This window comes from Perca flavescens, chromosome 16 (assembly GCF_004354835.1).
Source record: "Perca flavescens isolate YP-PL-M2 chromosome 16, PFLA_1.0, whole genome shotgun sequence".
In the NCBI taxonomy this organism is placed as follows: domain Eukaryota; kingdom Metazoa; phylum Chordata; class Actinopteri; order Perciformes; family Percidae; genus Perca; species Perca flavescens.
In genome coordinates this window covers 25,871,780-25,893,507 of record NC_041346.1, presented here as the reverse complement: position 1 = coordinate 25,893,507, position 21,728 = coordinate 25,871,780, and the positions used below count along the sequence as shown (strand labels likewise).

The 21,728-nt window shown below is 39.0% G+C and overlaps 1 protein-coding gene across 2 annotated transcripts in view; it reads right to left on the bottom strand.

Annotated features, from left to right (window-relative positions):
* Positions 1 to 18,704: 18,704 nt before the first annotated feature.
* The window catches only part of mast4 (microtubule associated serine/threonine kinase family member 4), a 93,077-nt gene continuing 90,053 nt past the window's right edge, over positions 18,705 to 21,728 (bottom strand). For both annotated transcript variants that reach the window (XM_028601040.1, XM_028601041.1), the window contains exon 30: positions 18,705 to 21,679. In XM_028601040.1, the coding sequence (XP_028456841.1) occupies positions 21,655 to 21,679 (25 nt within the window). In that variant the 3' untranslated portion in view covers positions 18,705 to 21,654. The remainder of the gene's footprint in view (positions 21,680 to 21,728) is intronic.

Genomic DNA, 21,728 nt, shown 5'->3' with positions numbered 1-21,728 from the left:
ACTTTGGTAATCTCCTCACTTTTCCTCTAGCGCCACCATGAGGTTGATATTTTAGATTTTTAGTGAAATGTTGGTTCATTTTGGTCCAGACAAATGTATCTAAGCTTGGATCGACATGAAACTTCACAACTGGATCATCAGTAAAAAAAGATTAAGATCTCTGTTATTACAACTGAAATTATCTGTTTTTTTAATAGACTTGTGGACATAAAAACTTGGTAGTAGGTAGGTAGGTAGGTAGGTGTAACTCTGACTTCCAAGGTGCATTTTGGCAAGAAACATCCATCCACAGAAAAATTCTGTTCTATTCGGTGGGAACTAAAGACGACACTGTTGAGAAAAATGAAACACAATCTGCGGCTTAAATCAAATAAATTCAGGGTCAATTTAGCAACTATGGCGTTGTGTTTTGTTCCAAACTGTAACGACAACTACCACTCTGATTCGCACCTCTGACTGGCCTCTTCTCCAAGCCACCACACCAAAATTACAGACAGAAGACATAATTTCTCAGAAACCTAGAGATTGTTACATAATCCGAAAGAGTCCCATGTTTCTATTTTCATTAAATACTGAACAAGGTATTTACCTGTTAAATAGCATGTTAACATTGTCATTGAAAGCCTGTTATCATGCTGACATTACCATTCAGCTCAAAGCACTGCTGTGCCTAAGTACAGCCTCACAGAGCCACTAGCATGACTGTAGACTCCATTAATAATGTCTTTTTCCAGTTATATTAGTTTCTGCAATTGCTGGTCAGCCTTGGGACAAGCGTTAAAAACACTGCTCGGAACCTTAAGGGGGCAATTTGACCGTTTAGATTTGCTTTGGCAGATTGCTTTGCAATTAAGAAGAATATGAAGTTGTCAGCAAAAGCAATAAACATTGTTATGGATGTCCTCAGCACAGGTCAGACACTGTTCTGCTGATCCGTCCAGCTATTTCTCACCTGCGTTTCAAATTCGTCATCAACACACAGCGAGGGTTTTAAAGTGTCGATTTGAATTAAACGAGGGGGGCTGTAAGATCTGGCTGCAAATTGAATTTCTTGGTAGATGCTCATCCATTACTCTGCCACTGGCGCTGCAGGTTCGCTGTTACATTTTCAGTCAGATTGTGAGATACGTTGTTGGAAAGACTGCACTCTCATTGACTTATTCTGCAGCTTCTGTTAATATTCAACGCTAAAATCATAATGTAGCCTATGAAATAATATAATAAGTCTAATATTTTAAATATTATTAAAAATGGCACATATGGTAGTGAAAGACAGATCAATTGTAAGTGATAGATGAAAACAGCAGAATTATGGTATCATCTCTTACACCCTGCTGTTGTGATGTTTATCCCCACAGGTCAATGTCACGGATGTTTTATAGCATAAAAAACATGGAGATTACTGACTTGTGCTTAGTTTTAGTTTATTTCAAGGGTGATTTAATGGTAATATTTAATTAGCCAGGAGAAGGTAAGAGTCATAGAAAATTCAGAGACAAATGCTGACAAAAGGAATTAAGAATGGGCAAATTCCTCCAGGGCACTTTTGACAGTATTGCAAAACAGTCCTTTATTACTCACACTAAACACTAATTTTGCATTTATAGTTTAATCGGAAACGTTCTTGTTTCACAATCAAATTAAAGCACACGCTTGCATCTAATACCGAGTGTATTCAACATGAAAATATAATCTGGTAGGTAGGTTCTAATGTTGCTGCTTGAGATTCAAGATAATAACTATGCTGAGTCCAAGGTCAGAGATAACCGTAGTATTTATCATCTGTTACACCCATAATATCCTCTGTTTAAAGGAATACAACCTCTCTCGCTAGACAATCCTACATTTTATGACACAAGAAGGCAAAAGGGGCTTTAACATACATTTGGCCTGACTCTGACAGCAGATGGCCAGAGAATCAAAACACCTCAAGAAGATGGCAGAAGGACGAACAACTGAACAGAGAAGCGAGGCTTTGAATGCAGCACTGAAAGAGAGGGTCTGGGCTCTAGAGACCAGTTAAAGCAACAGTCTGAGCAACGACCTGCTACTTTCATCTGGACTACACATCCAGTTCCCATCACAAGCTTTGGTATCAGTGTGCAGGACAAGATGATGGAGAGGGTGCTGCATTGTATATAAGGCAGACCATCTGGCGTCATAAAAAAGCTGTGAGCACAGAGGCCCCACAGAGTGCTCTCTTGTCTCAATATTAGTTAGAACCTATAGAACGTGTTCCAGCTTATAGTTCCTGCTTTTAAAATGTGAGAATATGTTGCTTTTCTCTGTTGTATTTTATTGTAAATTGAATATTATTTTGGGTTTGTCCAGCGAAACAAACTATGGGAAGAAATCACCTAGGTATCTGGGAAATTGTGAGAGTTATTAATAAAATGAAATGAAATAAATCATCATTGTCGTCATTACAAGAAACATGAACAAGTTCAGAAAGTCCCTACATTCATGACATTAACATATTTGGAAAGAAGTTGGTTTGTTACGTCTGAGGTTGGATTTTGTAAGATTAGTTCCTGATAGTTAGAAAAACTAAGATTTTTCCATAATTTGCAAAAATATTGTGCTATGTGGACAAAATTGCCAGCTCAAGTAATGCCTTCCATTAAACATGCTCTGAACTAAAATAAATGTACTAAATATCTAATACCAGAAAGCTCACTTAGTGTGTAGTCTGGCTTCAGCCATGCAGGCCAGGACAGGCCTGCATGCCTGGAGGCTCAGACTGAGTGTGCAAGCCCATCAAATCCAAACACAGTTTGACATGTAATATTAATTCAGCATTGCAGTCTTCTGCCAGGGCATGACTGACATTTATGAGCAACGCTCGGAGGCATTTTATCATTCTGGGAAGTGACATAAAAATATCTCTCTCTGGGTCTGATCATGACACCAATTTCACATCTCCCCAGGTGAGTTTAGGCCTCTGAGAACGCTGCGGGCAAAGAAATTCTATCCCTACCGCATAATGAGAAAGAAGTAAATCATTATATTTTGGAATCTAATTGTGTCGTGAATACATCAGATTACTTTAACATAAACAAAAACATTTAATGTGTCTGTAGTGCAGGGAATGGCTTTAATACTGATAAACCAATAAACTGAACCAAACTAAATATGAAATATACATTCACATACTATCTATGACTAATCCCTTCCCTTTACGTGGCCTGGATCTTTCTTTGATTTTTTGGACCGCCTAAAGCCGTCTCAGTGTTTACAAACACATTTAGTTTTTGTGCTTTAAAAGACCCATGGCCATGGTAACTGCCTCTGATTGGCTCCTCTCTTGGGACAGCACCATATCTGATTTAGTGTGGAATGGGTTTGTTAAGGGGTTTCAGTCCCTGTTTAGAATCAGACATCCTGTTTCTTCAGCCCTCTATCTGCCAAATTCTAATATTAGGACCTCCTCAACTCAACATGATTATAACTTCTCCCTCCTCTGGAACTGTGCTCTCTGTTATTTGATCTTAGCACAACATTCATTACAATATGTTGTACTTTTGAACTGCACAGCTTTCAAAAGTGCATGTTAATGTTACTTTCATGCTTAGTCTTTAAAAATGGGGGCAATGCAGTTCCCCTCAGCTCTACAAAGTGTTTTAGAGTCTTTCAGTTTACTGTTTTGGTTTTACGGTCCATAACTTTATTTGGTTCTCCTCTCCCCGCAGTGTCATTTCCAGATGGAGTAGGCAGCTGTTTTCAGCAAAATAGCTCCCATAAACCCACATACACACATACATTCGAGGATAGAAGAAAAAATATGCTCTGGGTTGTTTGCATTTCTTTAAACCAATCAAAATCGTCTTGGGTGGCGCTAAGCTCCGAATGCTCTGGTGGCTCTGCAAAATAGTCTCGGGAAGGAACTTGTTTTGGTGGAACATTTAGACCCCGCAAAATAAATTTTAAGTTAACTGCTCACACAATACAGTAAGGTGAGCTTTTTAAACTAGCTGGATACATGGTTAAACGCTCTTACCAGTGTATCACAGTGTGTACTTCGTCAACAGCAATTCTCTCATATTGGCCCCAAAACGTCCCAGTTAGAGAGTAACTGCCGTAAACATATTCTTTGTAAATTTTTACAATCATTCCCCGAATTAACCAAACAGGCCTGCCTTGTTGCATGATCCAAATGTACTTCCTTTGATCTAGACTACTGACTAGCTGGTGAACATTGGAATTGGGGTTTGTATTAAAAACATAACAAAAAGAATATGTGTGCTGGAGGGCAAGTTTGGCATTTACCTTATTTGATTACCTAGTCATTGATTGAACCCTAACATGGACAATGTGAGTGGGAGGCTTTTCAGTACAACTCCTCTGGGAACATTGCACCATGTTCTTGTCAACAAGTAGCAGCATGAGTCATCCATTAAAGAAAAGTGCTTCCTGCAATCTGAGGGAGAATCTAAAATAGACTGTGGCATTACAGATGTTACCTTTGGTATTCATTCAAGGCTTTTAATGCAAGCTTTTAAAATAAATGTTTGAATGGTAAAACATATCGTACCATCTAAACATATCTATCTGCAATACATTAGCTTAAAGCATCTTTCTTAAAGACCTTAGCCCTTGCTTTGCATGTTCTATATTTTGAGGATGCCTTCTGTGTTCAGATTCTTCACACATTAAAATGAAAGGATATGTTTTAAAAGGCATGTTAACCTCTGGCTTCTATTCCTGCTGTCCATCCGTTCCGTATTAGATCACCAATTTCCTGCTCTCCAATAATAGCTCAGGAAAGTAACCTTGCATTAAGTATTTAGATATGCTTCCAGCTAATTTGGTTCATGCAGTGCTCTATAGCGCGCCCTCCAAATTTGTTTTGGATTTGTTCCAGCGTCACATGCTACTTTCATAATTAATCATCAATTTACCATCTATTAAGATTAGTCCCACAGCGGGGAATTTTGCAGAGTTACAGCAACAAAGGGGATTGTGCAATAACAAAAGCATCAGCAAAAATGCCAGATATATTAAATATGCCAACAGTAAAACGCTAAATATAATAAGTAAACAGACTGAAAGGTTGAGTTCACAGCATTGCGCAGGGTATTGATATTGCACATTTGTGAATTGTCAGTTATGGGATGTGTGGTCTACTTGGAGCAGTGTTGATTGTAAAGTCTGAAAGCAGCAGGAAGGAAGGACCTGCGCTATCTCTCCTTCACACAGCGCGGGTGAAGCCGCCTGTTGCTGAAGGAGCTGCTCAGTGCTGTCAGAGTGTCCTGCTGCATGGAGTGGGACATGTTCTCCATCAGGGAGGATAGCTTAGCCATCGTTCTCCCTTCTCCCGCCACCTCCGCTGAATCAAGGGGGCATCACAGGACAGAGGTGGCTTTCTTTTTTTAAATTTTATATTTTGATATTTTTTTGGCCATTTCCACCCTTAATCCTTCAATCATAATCATCAGGGCAGCTTAGATATGACAGGGGAAAGACGGGGGGAAGACATGCAAGAAATTGCGGCAAGTCGATTCGAACCCTGGGCCTCTGCGTCGAGGAATAAACCTCTACACGTGGGTGCGTGCTCCCTGGGCGACCCAGAACTTGCCTTCTTAAGCACCAAAAAGATACCTGCTTCTCGGACACCAGAAATAGGGTAATTGTTTCTTTGCATAGTAATTAGATAGTTTGGCGTTTGAAATCAGTACATTCAATTGTCCAGGTAACTTGGCGTTAAACGTAACATCATGTCTCCTAACGTTAGTTAGCTACTTGTTAACCCGTTAATGAAACATCTGGGCAACCAGTCTCTACCTGTCAGACCACTCCATAGGAGATGGAGTGATAAAAGTTCCTCAATAGCGCTCACTGCACTCCAAAAGACCTGAGTCTCCTCAGCAGATAGAGTCTGAGCTGTCCCCAGTACTTGTAGGATTTCACCATCTCAGTGGTGATACCCTGGACGTTCACAGGCACAGGAGGAATTGGTAATAATAGTCCTCCTGCAGATTTGTAAAGCCTCTCTTTTAGGGGATGAATGCAAAAACAGAAACTCGTTTACAGTATTATGCAATCTACACTGTGTCAGCTCAATTTCTGTTGAGTTACGGTATGATAGTTTTCAACCTGTCTCATTTGGCCTTGCAAAGACCTAAGCTTGCACTTCACGCTCATGGTCTAATACTAGAAATCTCACTTAGTGTGTAGTCTGGCTTCATCATGCAGGCCATGACAGGCCTACATGACTGGAGGCTCAGTCTGAGTGTGCAAACCCATCAAATCTGAGCATTGTTTAACATGTAATATTAATTCAGCAGTGCAGTCTTCTGCCAGGGCATGACTGACATTTGTGAACAACGCTCTGAGGCATTTTATCACTATAGGAAGTGATATAAAAAAATATCGCAGCTCGCTCTCTGGGTCCGATCATGACCTCAATTTCACATCTCCTCAGGTGAATTTAGGCCCCAGAGACCAATACAGGCAAATAAATTGTATGTCTCTACCTCTACCACATAATGAAAAAGAAGTAAAAAAATAAGAACTCTTTTACATTATGCAATCTCCAATGCATTCATTTAGTTTTTGTTGAGTAATGGTAGTTGTCAATGGCATGGTGTGATGCACCTGTCTCCTTTGGTCTTGCAAAGACCTAAGCTTGCACCTTACGGTCCAACATTGCTCTATTCAGAATGTGTCCAGCTGAATTATTGAGTTATTGACCCTTACCAAACACCAGCCCACTTCCTGTTTTGACTACTCCAATATGTGGCACCAGAGGTTTAGTGTCCTTATTCTAGGGGGAAATTCCCTCTAGTCTTTTTGAATAAGGCTCTTTGTGAAGTCATATTTGTCTGGCACTCACTTGTGACCTGCTTGCTTCTGGTGATTCTACAAGCACGATATGTGGTGAAATGATCCATTGGAAATGGCTCAATGTTTGCTTTTGATCTGTGTGTTTGCAAAACTGCACTCATTTTCCTCTACTTTGCTTTCTTTTACACATTAGATTTATAAAAAAAAGAAAAGAAAAAAGTGCACTTGTAGAGCTTCCAAAGAATAAGGACAAAGATCTTTGCTTCTCTGCCTGTCACACTGGGCCACACGTAATGAGAGAGTGTACACGTCTCCACCAAGCTGATTATTGCACAAGCCTATAATCTGTGAACATCTGCAGCTTGACTAGTCCGTCAACACTGGTCTCCACAGTGAGAGAATTCTGCCAACAGCAGATTTGCCCACTTTCGCTTTAAAGAATTACTTCAGTTCGGTCTTGCTCAATATCCGTACACAGACAGAAAACCCTTTTAATTCTGAATAATCCCTGACACACAGAACAAGTGGGACTTGGTTGTAAAAATGTATGTTAATGCCTGGCATACATACATACATACATACATACTGTTCTGTCACTTCACACTTCTACTCCACAACACTTCAGATGAATATATTTTACTCCACTACATTAAACTGACAGTTATACAAGTTACTTTGGTGATTAAGATTTTACATACAAAACATTTGACTTTATAAAATAGTATTAACAATCCAATAATACAATATTTAATAGAATACATTTTTGAGCTAATACTTGAAAATGTTGAATGCAGGGATCACAGTATAATTTAATTGTGGAATGGCTGCTTTTATTTGGGTAAAGGATCTGAAAACTTCTACAACCAACAAAACCTACTGAAGGACTCAAAGAGACAAAAAAGCCATTAGAAGAAGCAATGTCAACTGTCTCAATATCTCTATAGTTTTGAAACATGCCGTGCTTCTAGAAGATTGGAATCAAGAAACCACTTTATCCAACACAACCAACAAACCACACAGCATAATGAACGAAAACACCATCTCAACACAAATGTGACTGTAAATCATAGAAAGGTGTTTCATTTGCTGTATTTTCCCACAGGTTCCTAACAGTAGCTCATTGTTGCGTGGATTCTACATCCTGAGTTGATGCAACGAGCAGCTTGTGTTCCTGTGACTGTTAATGCGGTGCTGTGCTGGCAGACCAAGTGAGACAAATCTAGTCTATTCCAATTATACAGTGAAGTGCTTTACTCCACTTACTGAAGTAAGTACATTACCCACTAATCAGTGCCTGCCTGTACCTGTTACAGCATGACTTTCCCTCATATTCATGCCAAGGTGAGGGCTTCTGGTAAATTAGCTCTTATTTCCTCATCACAGTGAATTCTCCTAATTATGTGCAAAGCAGAATTGATTTACTCTCTCCAGCAACCAGCACAGATTTGCATATAGGCTGCTGTAAAACAAACATAAGTTTAAGGTACTCTGTCTAACTGAAACACAGTGTTTGTATCCTTAAACCTGAACACAACATTGACACATCCCCATCTTTTACGTTGATATGACAAACTTGTTGGCAAAGTTGCGTATTTGCACGTCGAGCAAATGCGGAGCAATATTTTCATTCATTTGGTGTTAGGAAAACAATCTGATCATGATTGTTTTGTGGTTGGTATCCTATCATCTACTGGCTTGACCTCTGTGAGTTGATTCTGAAGGCAGTTGGGAGCTCGGAGAACAAAGTGACACAAAGCAGCCTTCAGTTCACAATGTTGTAAAAGTTTAATGAGACACTTGTGGATATATATGCATTTTCTAACAGTCACTCCATTCACTTAGATGACGTGAGAATAGAAAGATAAGAAAGAGGCTCCAAAGGAAAGGAGGATTGGTTCAAGGTTGGTTCACGCAGATAAATCTTAAGGAAACAAAATAATGTTACAATTTAAGAGGCTTTGTTCAGAGTTTTTACAGAATGGAATGTACCATATTCACAACAATTGGAAACGTGTTTGTGGTCACCTGGTGGATGTAACTTTAATATTGACTCTTTTAGCTCTTTGTTTGGTATCTACAGGGAAATATCGGTCTCTTTAGCTGCTAAATGCTCCAGTGTATTCACAAGCTCGTCACTTGAACCGGCTACCCTCCAGTTCCCAAACCAAGTCCCTACGGACTGAGCTAATGCTGTACTTCTGCGGTCTTTTTTTCTTGAGATAGAAGTTTCTATTTGAAGATGTAGGGGATGGGGCGCCTCGTTAGCTCACCATGTACAGCGTGCCCCCCTATGCAAAGAGGCTTAGTCCTCACCACAGCAGCCGCAGGTTCAGTTCCAACCTGCAGCCCTTTGCTGCATGCCATCCACCTCTCTTTCCCCTTTCAAGTCTAAGCTGTCCTATCAATAAAGGCCTAAAATGCCAAATTAAATCATCTTTAAAAAAATGTAGAGGACATTGTGTCCTACCTAGCTAAAATATGCTATCAGAATACATTTAGAAAGGCCGTTATACCTTTCTGTTCTATGAGCAAGAAAGCTTGACTACTGAAACAACCAGCCGACTTTATGTTATTACAAAATCCTGTCTGCAACATTAAAAGAATACTTTGACATGGGAAATATATTTATTTGCTTTTTGCTAAGAGTTAGCTTAGAACATCAATGCCACTCCCATGTCGGGGTCAGCCCTATGTTCCCACAGCCCTATGTTCCCACATTTCTAGGACATTTTCAAAATTAGGTCTTGTGTTTCTACATTTCCCTTCAATTTAAGCCCTATCCTCCCCCCCCCACAACATTTAGGGGGATAAAATCTGATACAAATTTATGAAAAAGTAAATGTGGGAACATAGGGCCTAATTTTGAAAATAATCTTAGAAATGTGGAAACATAGGGCCTAATTTTGAAAATAATCTTAGAAATGTGGAAACATAGGGCCTAATTTTCTGTGAAAAAAAAACACTTAGAAATGTGGGAACATATAGGGCTGTGAGAACATAGAGCTGTGGGAACATAAGAACGCTCCCCTCATGTCTGTGCGCTAGGCTAACTGTAGCTAGAGCCAGGAGCCAGCAGAAGATTAGCTTAGCTAAGCAGACAGACAGGAAACAGAAACAGCTAGCCTAATTTGTACAAAAACTGAAATGTAAGGTTGTGGTGATATGTTATTTCAGAAACAAGTTATAAGCCAGTGAAACAAGATATAAAGTGTTACTGAATGAGGTGAATTAGAAGTGAATAACCTTTAGACAGTGTTTATGCTAAGCTAAGCTAACTGCTGGAGAGAGCAGTATCGTTCTTCTCATCTACCTCTCTGCAAGAAAACCTAGAAGATTATTTCCCAAAATAAACTTTCCCTTTATCTTTGTCCTGAGAGAGCCTCAGTGATATTTACTTTTTAAATGTACATCCACCTATTGCTATTGTTTCTTCTATATTGCCGGCCGGTGCACCTCTTCAAGCAGCTGTCACACAACTATATGGTCCTCTCCAGTACAGAAATGAATACCAAGTCACCCCAGTGTCTAGTGTTCGTACGTGTGCTGGTACAACACATACAAACACAGTGACTTTCTCACAGAAACTCCATAGGGTAGCCTACCTGTAGTATGAAATACACGTTATCCTTGAGGTTTCTTTTTATTGTAAAAAATATAATAAAAAATAAATAACTTTGGTTTTTCATCTCTGTTTTGACTATAAAAGTATCCTCCCGTATCCCATTCTGACAAATGCAGTGGCTTTTATCCTTTTACATAAAGTACAGTCGCACTGACCTTAAAGGAAACAAACTGTTTCAAATGAAATACTCCTTGTCCAGCAGACCCCTCAAACAATTCATTGTGCCTACTTTATGGCATCAGTTGGGTTCTCGTTTAGAAAAATGCGAGTTAATCATATTACAATCTAGTGCATAACCTTTAGACAACCCCTTCAAAGTTTCATGAATGCTTTTGGAAATTTGGGACAAAAAGTCTCTTATGATTCTCTAGTGATCTGGGACAACCTCAATCCTGCACTTATGTTAATCCATCCGTTGCACAGTACCATGCAGTTGGTGCCCGTGACACAGGACTGAACCAAAGCAGATTTCCAGTGATCTACAAGCCCGGATGGCACACACAGAGTCTGTGCCAGGGCCTCTTACGCAAATTCAGCCAGCTGTGGCGGTTTGGGCTGTGCGTGCAGGGAATGTGTTTACATAACGCTCATTTGTTCCCTTCACTCAGCGGGTCCTATACAAAGTTGAAAGAGTAAAGTTAGAACTCTTTTTATTTATTTACTTTTTAACTGTCTGTTTTTGAGGGCACTGAGAATTTTTGGCAAACTATTTTCCTGTCCCTTCGCTGACTTTGGATTGAAACAGTTAAGTAATAGTGTCTTTTTAGATGTTCAATATGAGCATGTTCATGTAAATACAGTCCAAGAGCTCATTGGGGATTCAAAGTCTAGTTTAAGTTTCTATTGGAGCAGGGCCATTGCAGCAATGCGCGACAGGTCAAAACGTTTCACAAACTCTAAACCCAGAGACTGCGTTTGTTTGTTTTGTTTTTGCACTTACAAAAGAAAATAATTTGAATTACAATGGCATTAGGAGAGCGCAGACCTCCGCCAAGGCATGTCCTAACACACGATGTTAATGCAGTGTGAGTTTTCCCAGTCGGGAGCTCATTTTCAGATTATTCCGGCACCACATGAAGCACAAATGTCATATCTTGCGATGTTCACGAAAAAAAATAATGCATCTGCCCTGTAATTTGAATCCGCTTTAATGGGCGCTCCCCTGGTTCTCCCTTAGCCCTTGCTACACGCTTCCAACAGGTTTCATGAAAATCTGGCCAATACAAATTACAACACCGAAAAGAGATGCAACAAAAATATTTATTAATTTAACTTTTTTTTTTTTAAGTGCTGTAGTATAACTAGCAGGAGACAAGTTATAATTGAGGTAAATTTGGAGACATTACCTTATTTAATCATTAAATTAAAAAATATTTTTGTTGCATCTCTTTTTGGTGTTGTAATTTGTAGACGTCCCAAAGCACTCTTACAGCCCGGTAGTAACAGCAGCAGCAGCAGCAGCAAACAGGCACGTGTTATTTACATAAACTTCTGGTATACTTACAAACTTTCAAACGTTTTATGAATGCATAACCTATTGTACTAGTGTAGAAGTTTGGTATCATTTCGGGCATTATTAGCGGGGTCATTTACAAGATACAAATGTGGATCCATTAGCCACTGCGCTAAGCTATTCAGCTGATAACGCTACTCTACCCTAACTCTCCCAATGTAAGACCCAGGCGAAAAAAGCTTCTGGGGGGGTGTTTGGCTCGAGGTCATGGTGCAAAGGACCCCAGGGTAAATTACTCCGTACCATCGCTTTAAAGCAGCATTTTACTGTTGTAATATTTGAAATGGAGCCAATTTCAACAACTTTAAATTGTAAATTCTTAATCAACTAGTAACTACACATGTAAGATAAATTTAGTGCAGTAAAAAGTAGAATATTGCCCTCTGAAATGTAGCATAAAGAAGCATAAAAATAGAAACACTCACAGTCAAGTACAAGCGCCTCAAAATTGTGCTTAATTGTACTTTAATTGTGCCTCTCCAGTAGTGTTTTAGGTATACAACGTTAACGTGTCTCCCCCAGCATGTGCAGCTGCCTGCATAATGGTGGCTCAGACTCCAGTCCTGTTCTCCTGAGGCGGAGATTCAGCGCCTGATCTGTGTTAAGCCCTGAAGCTTAAATCCCTCTCAGACGCTCAATAATACGCTCGGTGTGGGACCACATCAGCGTTGCATCACTCTCCTGAGCCCAGACCCCAGACCTGTGTCTGGCTGAGGGATCTTCTCTTCCCCCATCCTCCTCTTCATCCTCTTTGATATATCTTCTATAACCGTTGTCCCACTTCGTCCGCCACCTTTTGACCTTTTCCCCTCCACAGGTACCTGTAAATATAACAGCAAAAGGAAGAAATCCAGAGCTGTATATGAAGTTATTTACTCACACAGACCAGCAGTTTGATGTCGTACATAACTTAAAGTACACTTACATTTGCATTTTTTCTGTATCCTTCTGCTATCATTTGTCATACTTGTTGTCCTGATGATCTTTGTAACACACAGTACGGGAGAAATGCTGAGAAAAGCACAACTGCAAATACATCAATGCATTATTACATTTATAACACCTCCTATTACAAATGTCACTCAAACTCGGCGGAGGAAGAAGTACTCAGATCTTTTACATTAGTTAAAGTAGCAATATCACAGTGTACTCTGTTACAAATAAAAGTCCTGCATTACATTTTTTTAATTAAAGGTGGAGTCTGCGATTCTTTGATTATATTACCTTTAATTAAAAGTAAAAAAAAGTTTTAGCATCAAAATATAACTAAAGTACCAAAAGTAAATGTACTGATCATGCTGAATAAACCATTTCAGAATAACACATGTTATATACAGTACTTGAGTAAATGTACTCAGTTATATTACACCACTGCTCAAGCCTCGTTAAGGTCATTTAAAGTTTGGTTGGAGTTATGCTTGCTTTTTTTTCTTTTTTTTCCCCCCATCCATCCATTCACTAAACCCACTTGTCCTTGATGGTCACAGACAAGCTTGCAATTTGGTTTCTTTTTATTTGCAATTACTGCATGCAGTAATTTGGTGTTATGCAACGTCCCAATGATTCAACCGTGATTTGAAAAGTAATCCATCTATAAAACAGAACCAGCCTATTTAAAATGACTGCCTTGTGCGCCTCTCTTCTTGCCATTTCAAACAATGATGTCGTGACACAAGGGTTGTGTAAGAGGCAAAGTTTGCATCTAATCATGATGAATGACAAACAGAAATAAAGCAGCAAGTGATGATTGACAGAGTCCAAGCAGAATATAAACTTGTTGATCGTCTGAGAGCCATATAACCAGGGACTCACTACTGGTGGTCAAAAACTCCACAGAGCAACTTTAATGTTGGTTTAACATTACCTAGCTTTTTTGGTAGCTTTAAAACGCATCTAACAGTTGAGCCAAATCCATGACAACTAAGCCTACTTTAATTCACTAATGAAGACTGTGAGATGCGGTTGAAAGCTCTTTAAAAAGCTAGTAAGAGTAAATTAAAGGGGAACTCAACTGATTTTACACATCAAAGCCTGTTTCCAGGTCTTGGGGAGTACTTCTACAAATATGAAAATAGTTTCTTGAAGCCCTTTATGGCTCCAGACGGAGCTGCATGTCCAATAACCTTCCTCAAATGATGTCCCTTGAGTCAGCGTTGGTTGGGGCTGAAGACTACAAGTTTGAAAGTAAAAAAAATAAAAAAATCTGGGGGTGTGGAGAAAGAAGTGTTTGCCAGAAATCCGTAGCTCTTCATTGCTGTTGGAGGCTAGCGGCTCGAGGCTACATCAGCTGCTACAAGCATAACATCTCCAATCTCCAACAGAACTGTCAGCGGTCGGGCTGCATTGTGGGTAATATAGGCAGCAGGCTTTAAAGAAGGAGAATGCATGGAATTAAAAAAGGTATGTCTGGTTCTGCTGCATCGATTTCGATTTTTTCTTTTAGTTGTGAGAAAATTTACGGGAATGATTGAATGATTAACAATAAAAAGTAAAGTTTTAATGCGATTGAATGGATTTCACAGAGGTCTGGCACTCTCTTCTTTCCTGCAGCACCTCTAGTCCACACATATAAAAACAAACAGCAATATCACGTGTCTGTTTATAGAGATGAAGTCATTATATAACTAACAGCTAAACTAGTGACACAAGCACAGTCACAAAGCACATAAACTTATAGACAATGATGACCCAGCACAATTTTGTATATACAGTACATAGTTAGTTGGTACACCCACCATTTAGCAGCACACACTAAAACCACAATATCATGCAGTCATACATCATCATCATCATCCTTCTCATTTCGCTGTAACTATACAGGCCTTGAAGGTTTTAATCAATGTGCTCTTTGTTTTTTTTGCCACACAAGGAGTCTCTAAAGAAACTTTTCAGGTCACAGAATCTATTTCAAACTGAGCATTTCATCACGAGATTCAGTAATAATCGAGTGTTTATTTTATCGTTGCAACACAACGAACAGTTCCATGAATACTGAAAATAATATTCTGTTATTGGTATTCAAGACAAGTTCACAATCTCGATATTGTGTACTTTCACTCGCCCACACTCAACCAGCTGCCGTCCATACACCCACACAAACACACACTTTTACTTGTGTTTACATTGCATCATTCATATGACTTTGCAGAAAGACTTTGTCAACACAGTGAAATATGTTACAACAGTAAATAAGTCACATGGTGGACTGGTTAGTTACAGGTCATACATGACAGTTTAAACAGTTGCATAATCATCGAGGATGTTTCACTGTGGCGGGGTTCCTTCTACTTAAGGAAGCCGCTGATGTATACTTTAATTATAACCACAAGATTACATGTCTTACAGCAGCTTTAATGAGCAAAGCGAGGAAAGTCAGGAACTCATGTCAGGAAAAAATATTTAAAAAGGTCTTGCAGAAAAAAGTAACTGAGAAAGTGAAAAACAGAAACCATAACGCTAAAGTAGTAGTTTTTCATACATTCCTAACACGAGATTGAACCCTCTCGTACACAATAAGCTCGCCTCTCCCCATGTGCGTGATGGGCCTGTGGCTTGAGGACTAAAACTCGGCCAGAAGCCATTAGTTGCAACATGAGATACGAGAGCTGGGCTGGAGTTTGGCTTCCCCCCAAGTCACAGAATGTACTTGAACAAATTCCAGCAGCAAGAGTTAATACAGGCCAGAGTGGATTTATCTGTGTGTTTGAGATTGCGTATTTCTACAGGAACAAGCAATCTTCCCACCACAGATTTCAACGTCTCTACTTCTTTACTTATAAGATTCACTTTTCTCTCTCTTGTTGTCTAAATACCACAAACTTCTTAAAGACAAAATCAGATGTTAGATTTACCACAGCTACAGTACATACTGTCAACATTGTTGGTTCAGAATTAAATACAATATCCTAATGTAACAACTATGGGATGGATTGGCATGAAATCTGGTACCAACATTCATGGTCCCCAGAGGGAGAAGCCTGCCGACTTTAAAGATTCCCTGACTTTGCCCTGTGGCACCAGAGTGTGGTTGGCATTTTCACTTCATAGTGAAATGTCCTGGACAACTATTGGATGGACTGCCATGACATTTGGTGCAGACATTCATGGTACCCAGAGGATTAATCTTTGGTGATCCCCTTTTTTCCCTTAAGTGCCACCAGCATGTCAAAATAGTCACTTATCCAGTAAAATATCTCTACATCTACAACATGGATAGGCACACATTTTAATACAGACGATCATGGTCCCCAGAGGATGATTTCTAGTGACTCTGGTGATCCTCAGATTTTTCTTCTAGCGCCACCTCGATGTTAACACTTTTGGTTTAAGAGTCGTGGAAATATGTGTCCAGGGGACGAATCCTACTCACTTTGGTGATCTCTTAACTTTTCATCTAGCACCACCATCAGGTCAAAATGTTCATTTGTCCGACAACCAAATACGTGCAAAACGAAGTGAAATCCCAGCACCCTCAACTGTGCTTTGTGTCTAGTGCTAATTAGCAAATGCTAGCATGCTAACAAGCTAAACTAAGATGGTGAACGTGGTAAACGTTACACCTGCTAAACATCAGCTAGCCCCCTTGTTTTGTTTCTCTCTTGCTGTTTCTCTCTACAATGTACATGTGCTCTGTGTACTCATATGCACACACCTTATTGATTACGATGCACACAGTTGGTCACATCATTAGTATTGATCAGTCTTTCTAAAATAGATTACAAACCAGCCAGCTTCCGCTCTCTGGAAGCAATCAGATGGACAATGAAGATACATTTTATTATCCTCACAATCCATTATTTCTGCAATACCACTTTTATTTTTAAGTGAAATTAAAAAGGGTGAATGTTGAGCGGGAGTGCTCAAGCGGTGGACAAGCTGAAAACTTCCACATGAGACCATGATCCACACTGACGGATTCACTTTAACTTCCTTCTAAAACATAATAAAATATATTGTCATGCTTCAAAGGTATACGGGAAAAGGGGTTTTGGCATTTTTCTCTGCCCTTATGTCAGTCTCAGGTGAGATAAAGAATGGAGACAATTGGTATTTTGATATACAGTCCATAGATTAGAGGAACATGTTTTTTTTTTTTTGACATTGCAGCTATGAAAATACAGGCCTACAGCTGCGCTGAAACATGAGACAGACATTTCTTTGCAGGGAGGAAATTTCTCCCTGAAAAACAACTTAAATCTGAAACATATGACCAATTAATGATAATAAATTTGTCACAATGTTCTTTTTTTGCCCAAGGAGCTTCTCGCTGCTGCAACAACCCCCTCCCCCCCTCCCTCCCAACTGTTACACTCATTCCCAAACCCTAAGAGGATTCATTCATCTATTTAATAATTTTACTTAGTAACCAGTCTGAGAGGACACTGATCCATCTGTATCATTAACACTGTAATCCTGTTTTAAAAGACAGTTAGTGAAAATCAACAGGGATTCTCTGAGGCTTATCTGATCAAACCAAAGATATTACAAAATATTCCAGTTTCATCATAATGCAGATGTAATATAATCATAAGTATATTTGTACAGGAATACAATTTCTACTCATGAATATTCAGAATTTTACTTTAAAGTACACCACAGTAATGCAGATTAATATCCTGTGTATTACTTTGGAGATGACAACTTATGTGTATAAAGTATAGTATCTATATGCAGCTTTATCAGATTCATTCTAACCTTGGGAGGATACCGTACACTACACCACACCACATTTGTTCTCTGTATCTCTAGTTTAGATGTTGCATAACAGAGGACCTTTGAGCAGTAAGCGCCACACCACACAGATGGAAGGATACTGCCCCCCGTTGGCAGTACACTGCACCACCATATCTTTGAGACATGTTATCGTCTCTATGCAGATAATAAATCTATCAGCCCTCTGGACCTTCTAGGAATCTCAGTGTGGCTCAGATTTCAGTGGAAGTCATTTGGGTAATGCTTTTGTTTCTCTCTCACACATACACACACACACACACACACACACACACACACACACACACACACACACACACACACACACACACACACACACACACACACACACACACACACACACACACACACACACACACACACACACACACACACACACACACACACACACACACACACACACACACACACACACACACACACACAATTTCCTAGAAAGTTCCCTAAATGGAACTGTGTATTTTAGTATTTATTATAGGCAAAGTAGGAAAGGACAAAACCGCTTCATTTAAATAAAAGTAAATATCATTAATATAAATAAATACATTTAATTTAAATATTTTATTATCTGCATATAATTAGTACAAAATGACAGGATTCCTTTTGCACAAAATTTAAATGTATATCTGTACACAGTAGTCAAAATGTTTATAGTAGTTAAAAGGTTTACCTTTGTTCAGCCTGCTGTTCTTGTTTTTAGCCGTATATCTTCCTCTATATGTACACTGGGAGCAACAAAAAGCCGGAGTCAAATTCCTTGTATGTGTCAACACATGTGTTACTTGGCCAAAAAAGCTGATTGATTAAAAGTGATGTTTTCATTCAGAAATTATGGACTTGTAAATTAAAGTTATCATTGATCTTGGTTTGGTTTCATTTGACAAAATGTCAAATTTAGGTTGATCTAAGGGGACCATGCCATGTATCAAAAGAGGACTGAAAAGATTAATTTATAATTCCATTTTATTTTCAGTATTACGCAACATTAGAAGTATAAATATCTGTTTTAATATACAACATCTATGACATCCATAGAGCTTTCCTTGGGCAAAATACAAAACTCAAAACACTTTTATTGCACATATTCTAAAAGACAAACCATAGAAAGCAAGTTCATCTAATACTAGTTTTGCACAGATAAAGAAAGAAAAAAGAAAACTGAAAAGAGAAAGAAGAACCTGACATGACAAAAGACATTGATTACAGCACAAACAAATGTTCTTATTAAACATCCTGGAGGCAGGGAGCAAAGCCTCGCACTACTATCAACAACATTAGCGTTGACACAGAACATAGATTTGGCAAATCAACAATATACAAAATATACATCCATGATGCTTTGTAAACAAACATTGAATGTGCTTTGAGTGGGGGGGGGGGGGGGCTGGGGAAGAAAAAAGTTCAATTTGTTCAAATAAAATTGAGTGATTCATTTAAATCTGAAGTCAGGATGAGAGGGGAATTCATAAACCATTTTCAGTTCCAATTTCACTCTTCTTCTCACCCTTTGAACTGAATATTGGCAAACATTAAGGTGCATTTGTTCTCTCACATTACTTTAGCAATACATTAACTATCTAATGCGAGTAAACAGATTCCTTTAACATTAAAATCTCTGCAATCAATCTCACATTTTGGTTTCCTTCTGGGATACAGTATGCTATTTAGATGAACTTTATTCTGTGTCATGTTTAACTCATCAACATAAGAGTATATGTAGTAGACAAGAGTATTGTTTTTACATAGCCAGCACAACAGAGAAAATACTGCATACATACCTAATGTCCTAGGCTACCTCCTGGTTGTCGTTTAGGGTTTGCAATTTAAAGGCATCTACTGTATAGAAACACGTGTGTGTGTATGTGTTTTTTTGTGTACGTGAGTAAATTGCAAAAAGTGAATGCAGATATACGACAGCCTATATGTATAGTACCAAGTATTTAACATCAAATGTGTGTTGTGCACATGAACTATGCAATGTGAATAATCAGGATTCATTGTATAAAATCTTTATCCAGGTGAAGCTTAAAGCCAGCTGCTGCTCATTATGAAGAGTCCTTTAAAACATCGAAACACTCACACACACGACTTAAACAACACTGAGACCTAAAACCTGACGCTGAAACCCTGACGGTGAAGCTCTCTGTGTACTTGTAACCTTATCTTACTCACGCAATTGAACTTCTATCACTCTGCACAGACGTGGACATAACCAAGGTTATGATGGCCAAAGGCTTCAGAAACCTACTGCAGTAATTATGGGCAAAGAGAACATCTGGTTCATCTCATTAATCAAACACAATAGTTCATATTGTACACTCTCTAAAGGAATAGTTCGGATGTTTTGAAGTGGGTTTGTATAAATTACCTATCCATAATCCGTGTATAACTCTTAACTAGTAAATGGCCGTTGGCACGCCAGGTGAGGAGTCCCAAAACAGAAGCTAAGCTGTGGACAGGGCCACACAAAAAAACATTTTATTACGACACCTAAAAAGAGCATTATATTAGGACCTTACTTTCCCTGCTTTACCTTGCTGTCAGACAGCCCTTAACATTGGGGAACTGAAGCTGTTGTATACATCTATGGTCTTTTCAAAGCTACCAGACTTCTTTGACAAAAAACATTTCACCTCGCAGAACACCGGAGTTGCTGGTCTACCGCTTCCTTGAACTGTTAATTTGTTAGTTTTCTTAGTTCCTAACCCTCTAAAACACACTAACAAAATCACAAACTAACGGATCAAGGCAGCAGCAGCAAACCAGCAACTACAGAGGTACAATTCCTGTTTTTGTCAAAGGAGTCAGGTGGCTTTGAAGAGAGTGATATAACAGCTTCAGTTTCCCCGTTGTAAAGGCGCCGTTTGACGGCAAGGTAAAGCAATGAAAATATTCTAAATATAGTGTACACTTAAATAGTATTGATTTTGTTAGGTGGTCCTGAAATATGTTTTGTTCTGCTCTCCCTGTACACAGCACTACATCGCTTAGCTTCCAGTGTCTCCAAACTGGGGGCGGGCTGACCGCCATCTACTGTAAGTAATACACTGACTCATACAACCTCACTTTAAAAGTGTACGATCCCTTTAAACCGTGGTCAGCCAGCAAACACATTAACAACAAAGACATTCTTGGGAAATGCTGACAGCCCTCACAGTTTTCTTATATAATGCTACATTTTTAGAAAAGCCCAGTTACCCCCTGATGCCTTTTCTTCTCTCTTGACAAGTTCATTTTGGAACATGTAAAAACATGTTTAAAGTCACAGAAAAGAGGATGTCTTTGACGAGATACATCACAGTAGCTTACTTTAGACCACAGAGTTATCAAGCAGATACTCTTAATATTGAGCATACAAACAAATGACATCGCAAAATCTATACATATAATACAAACGACAATCATGGAAGCCCATGAATCCCAGTTTTACAGTGTTATCATATTTACACCATATTGCATAAAAATCAAAAATATGTACAGATGTCAGAGGAATGTGAATAAACACCACACCTTGCTAAGAACAGCAAGTTTTTATTTCCCATGATTTTAAGGCCCCTTCACTTCAATTTATGATTTCTAGAACCGTGAGAGGATTTTAGGTTAAGTTTAAGGTGAAACGCACAGGACATTCCCTCTGTGTACCACTGCACAAAAACCCAACATAACAATAATCGGATTATACTGAACTGAATTGCTGAGCAAAATTGAGTGGTCTTCTGCATTAAAAGACTTTAGGTCCTCCGAGTCTAGAAGTAAGAGTGCAATTAAAAATTATTTATGGCACTGACTCTACAGTACATCCCAACCGGTGTAAGGCTCCTCGCTGCTGCCTCTGACATACTGATTGCACAAGCAGAAACAAAACTTCCAAACATTCATCTGGATGTAAAAATGACCAGAAATTATCAGCAAATGATTGCCTACATTCAGACCTAGAAACATCTACACGTGTTGACATACGTCATCTTATTAAACACACACACACAAACACACCCCTACCTCTCTATCAGCATGTAACAGCTTGCCCGGTCCTCAAAAGAAAAAAAAAAAAGAAGGCATGATGATGTTTGCACAAACCAT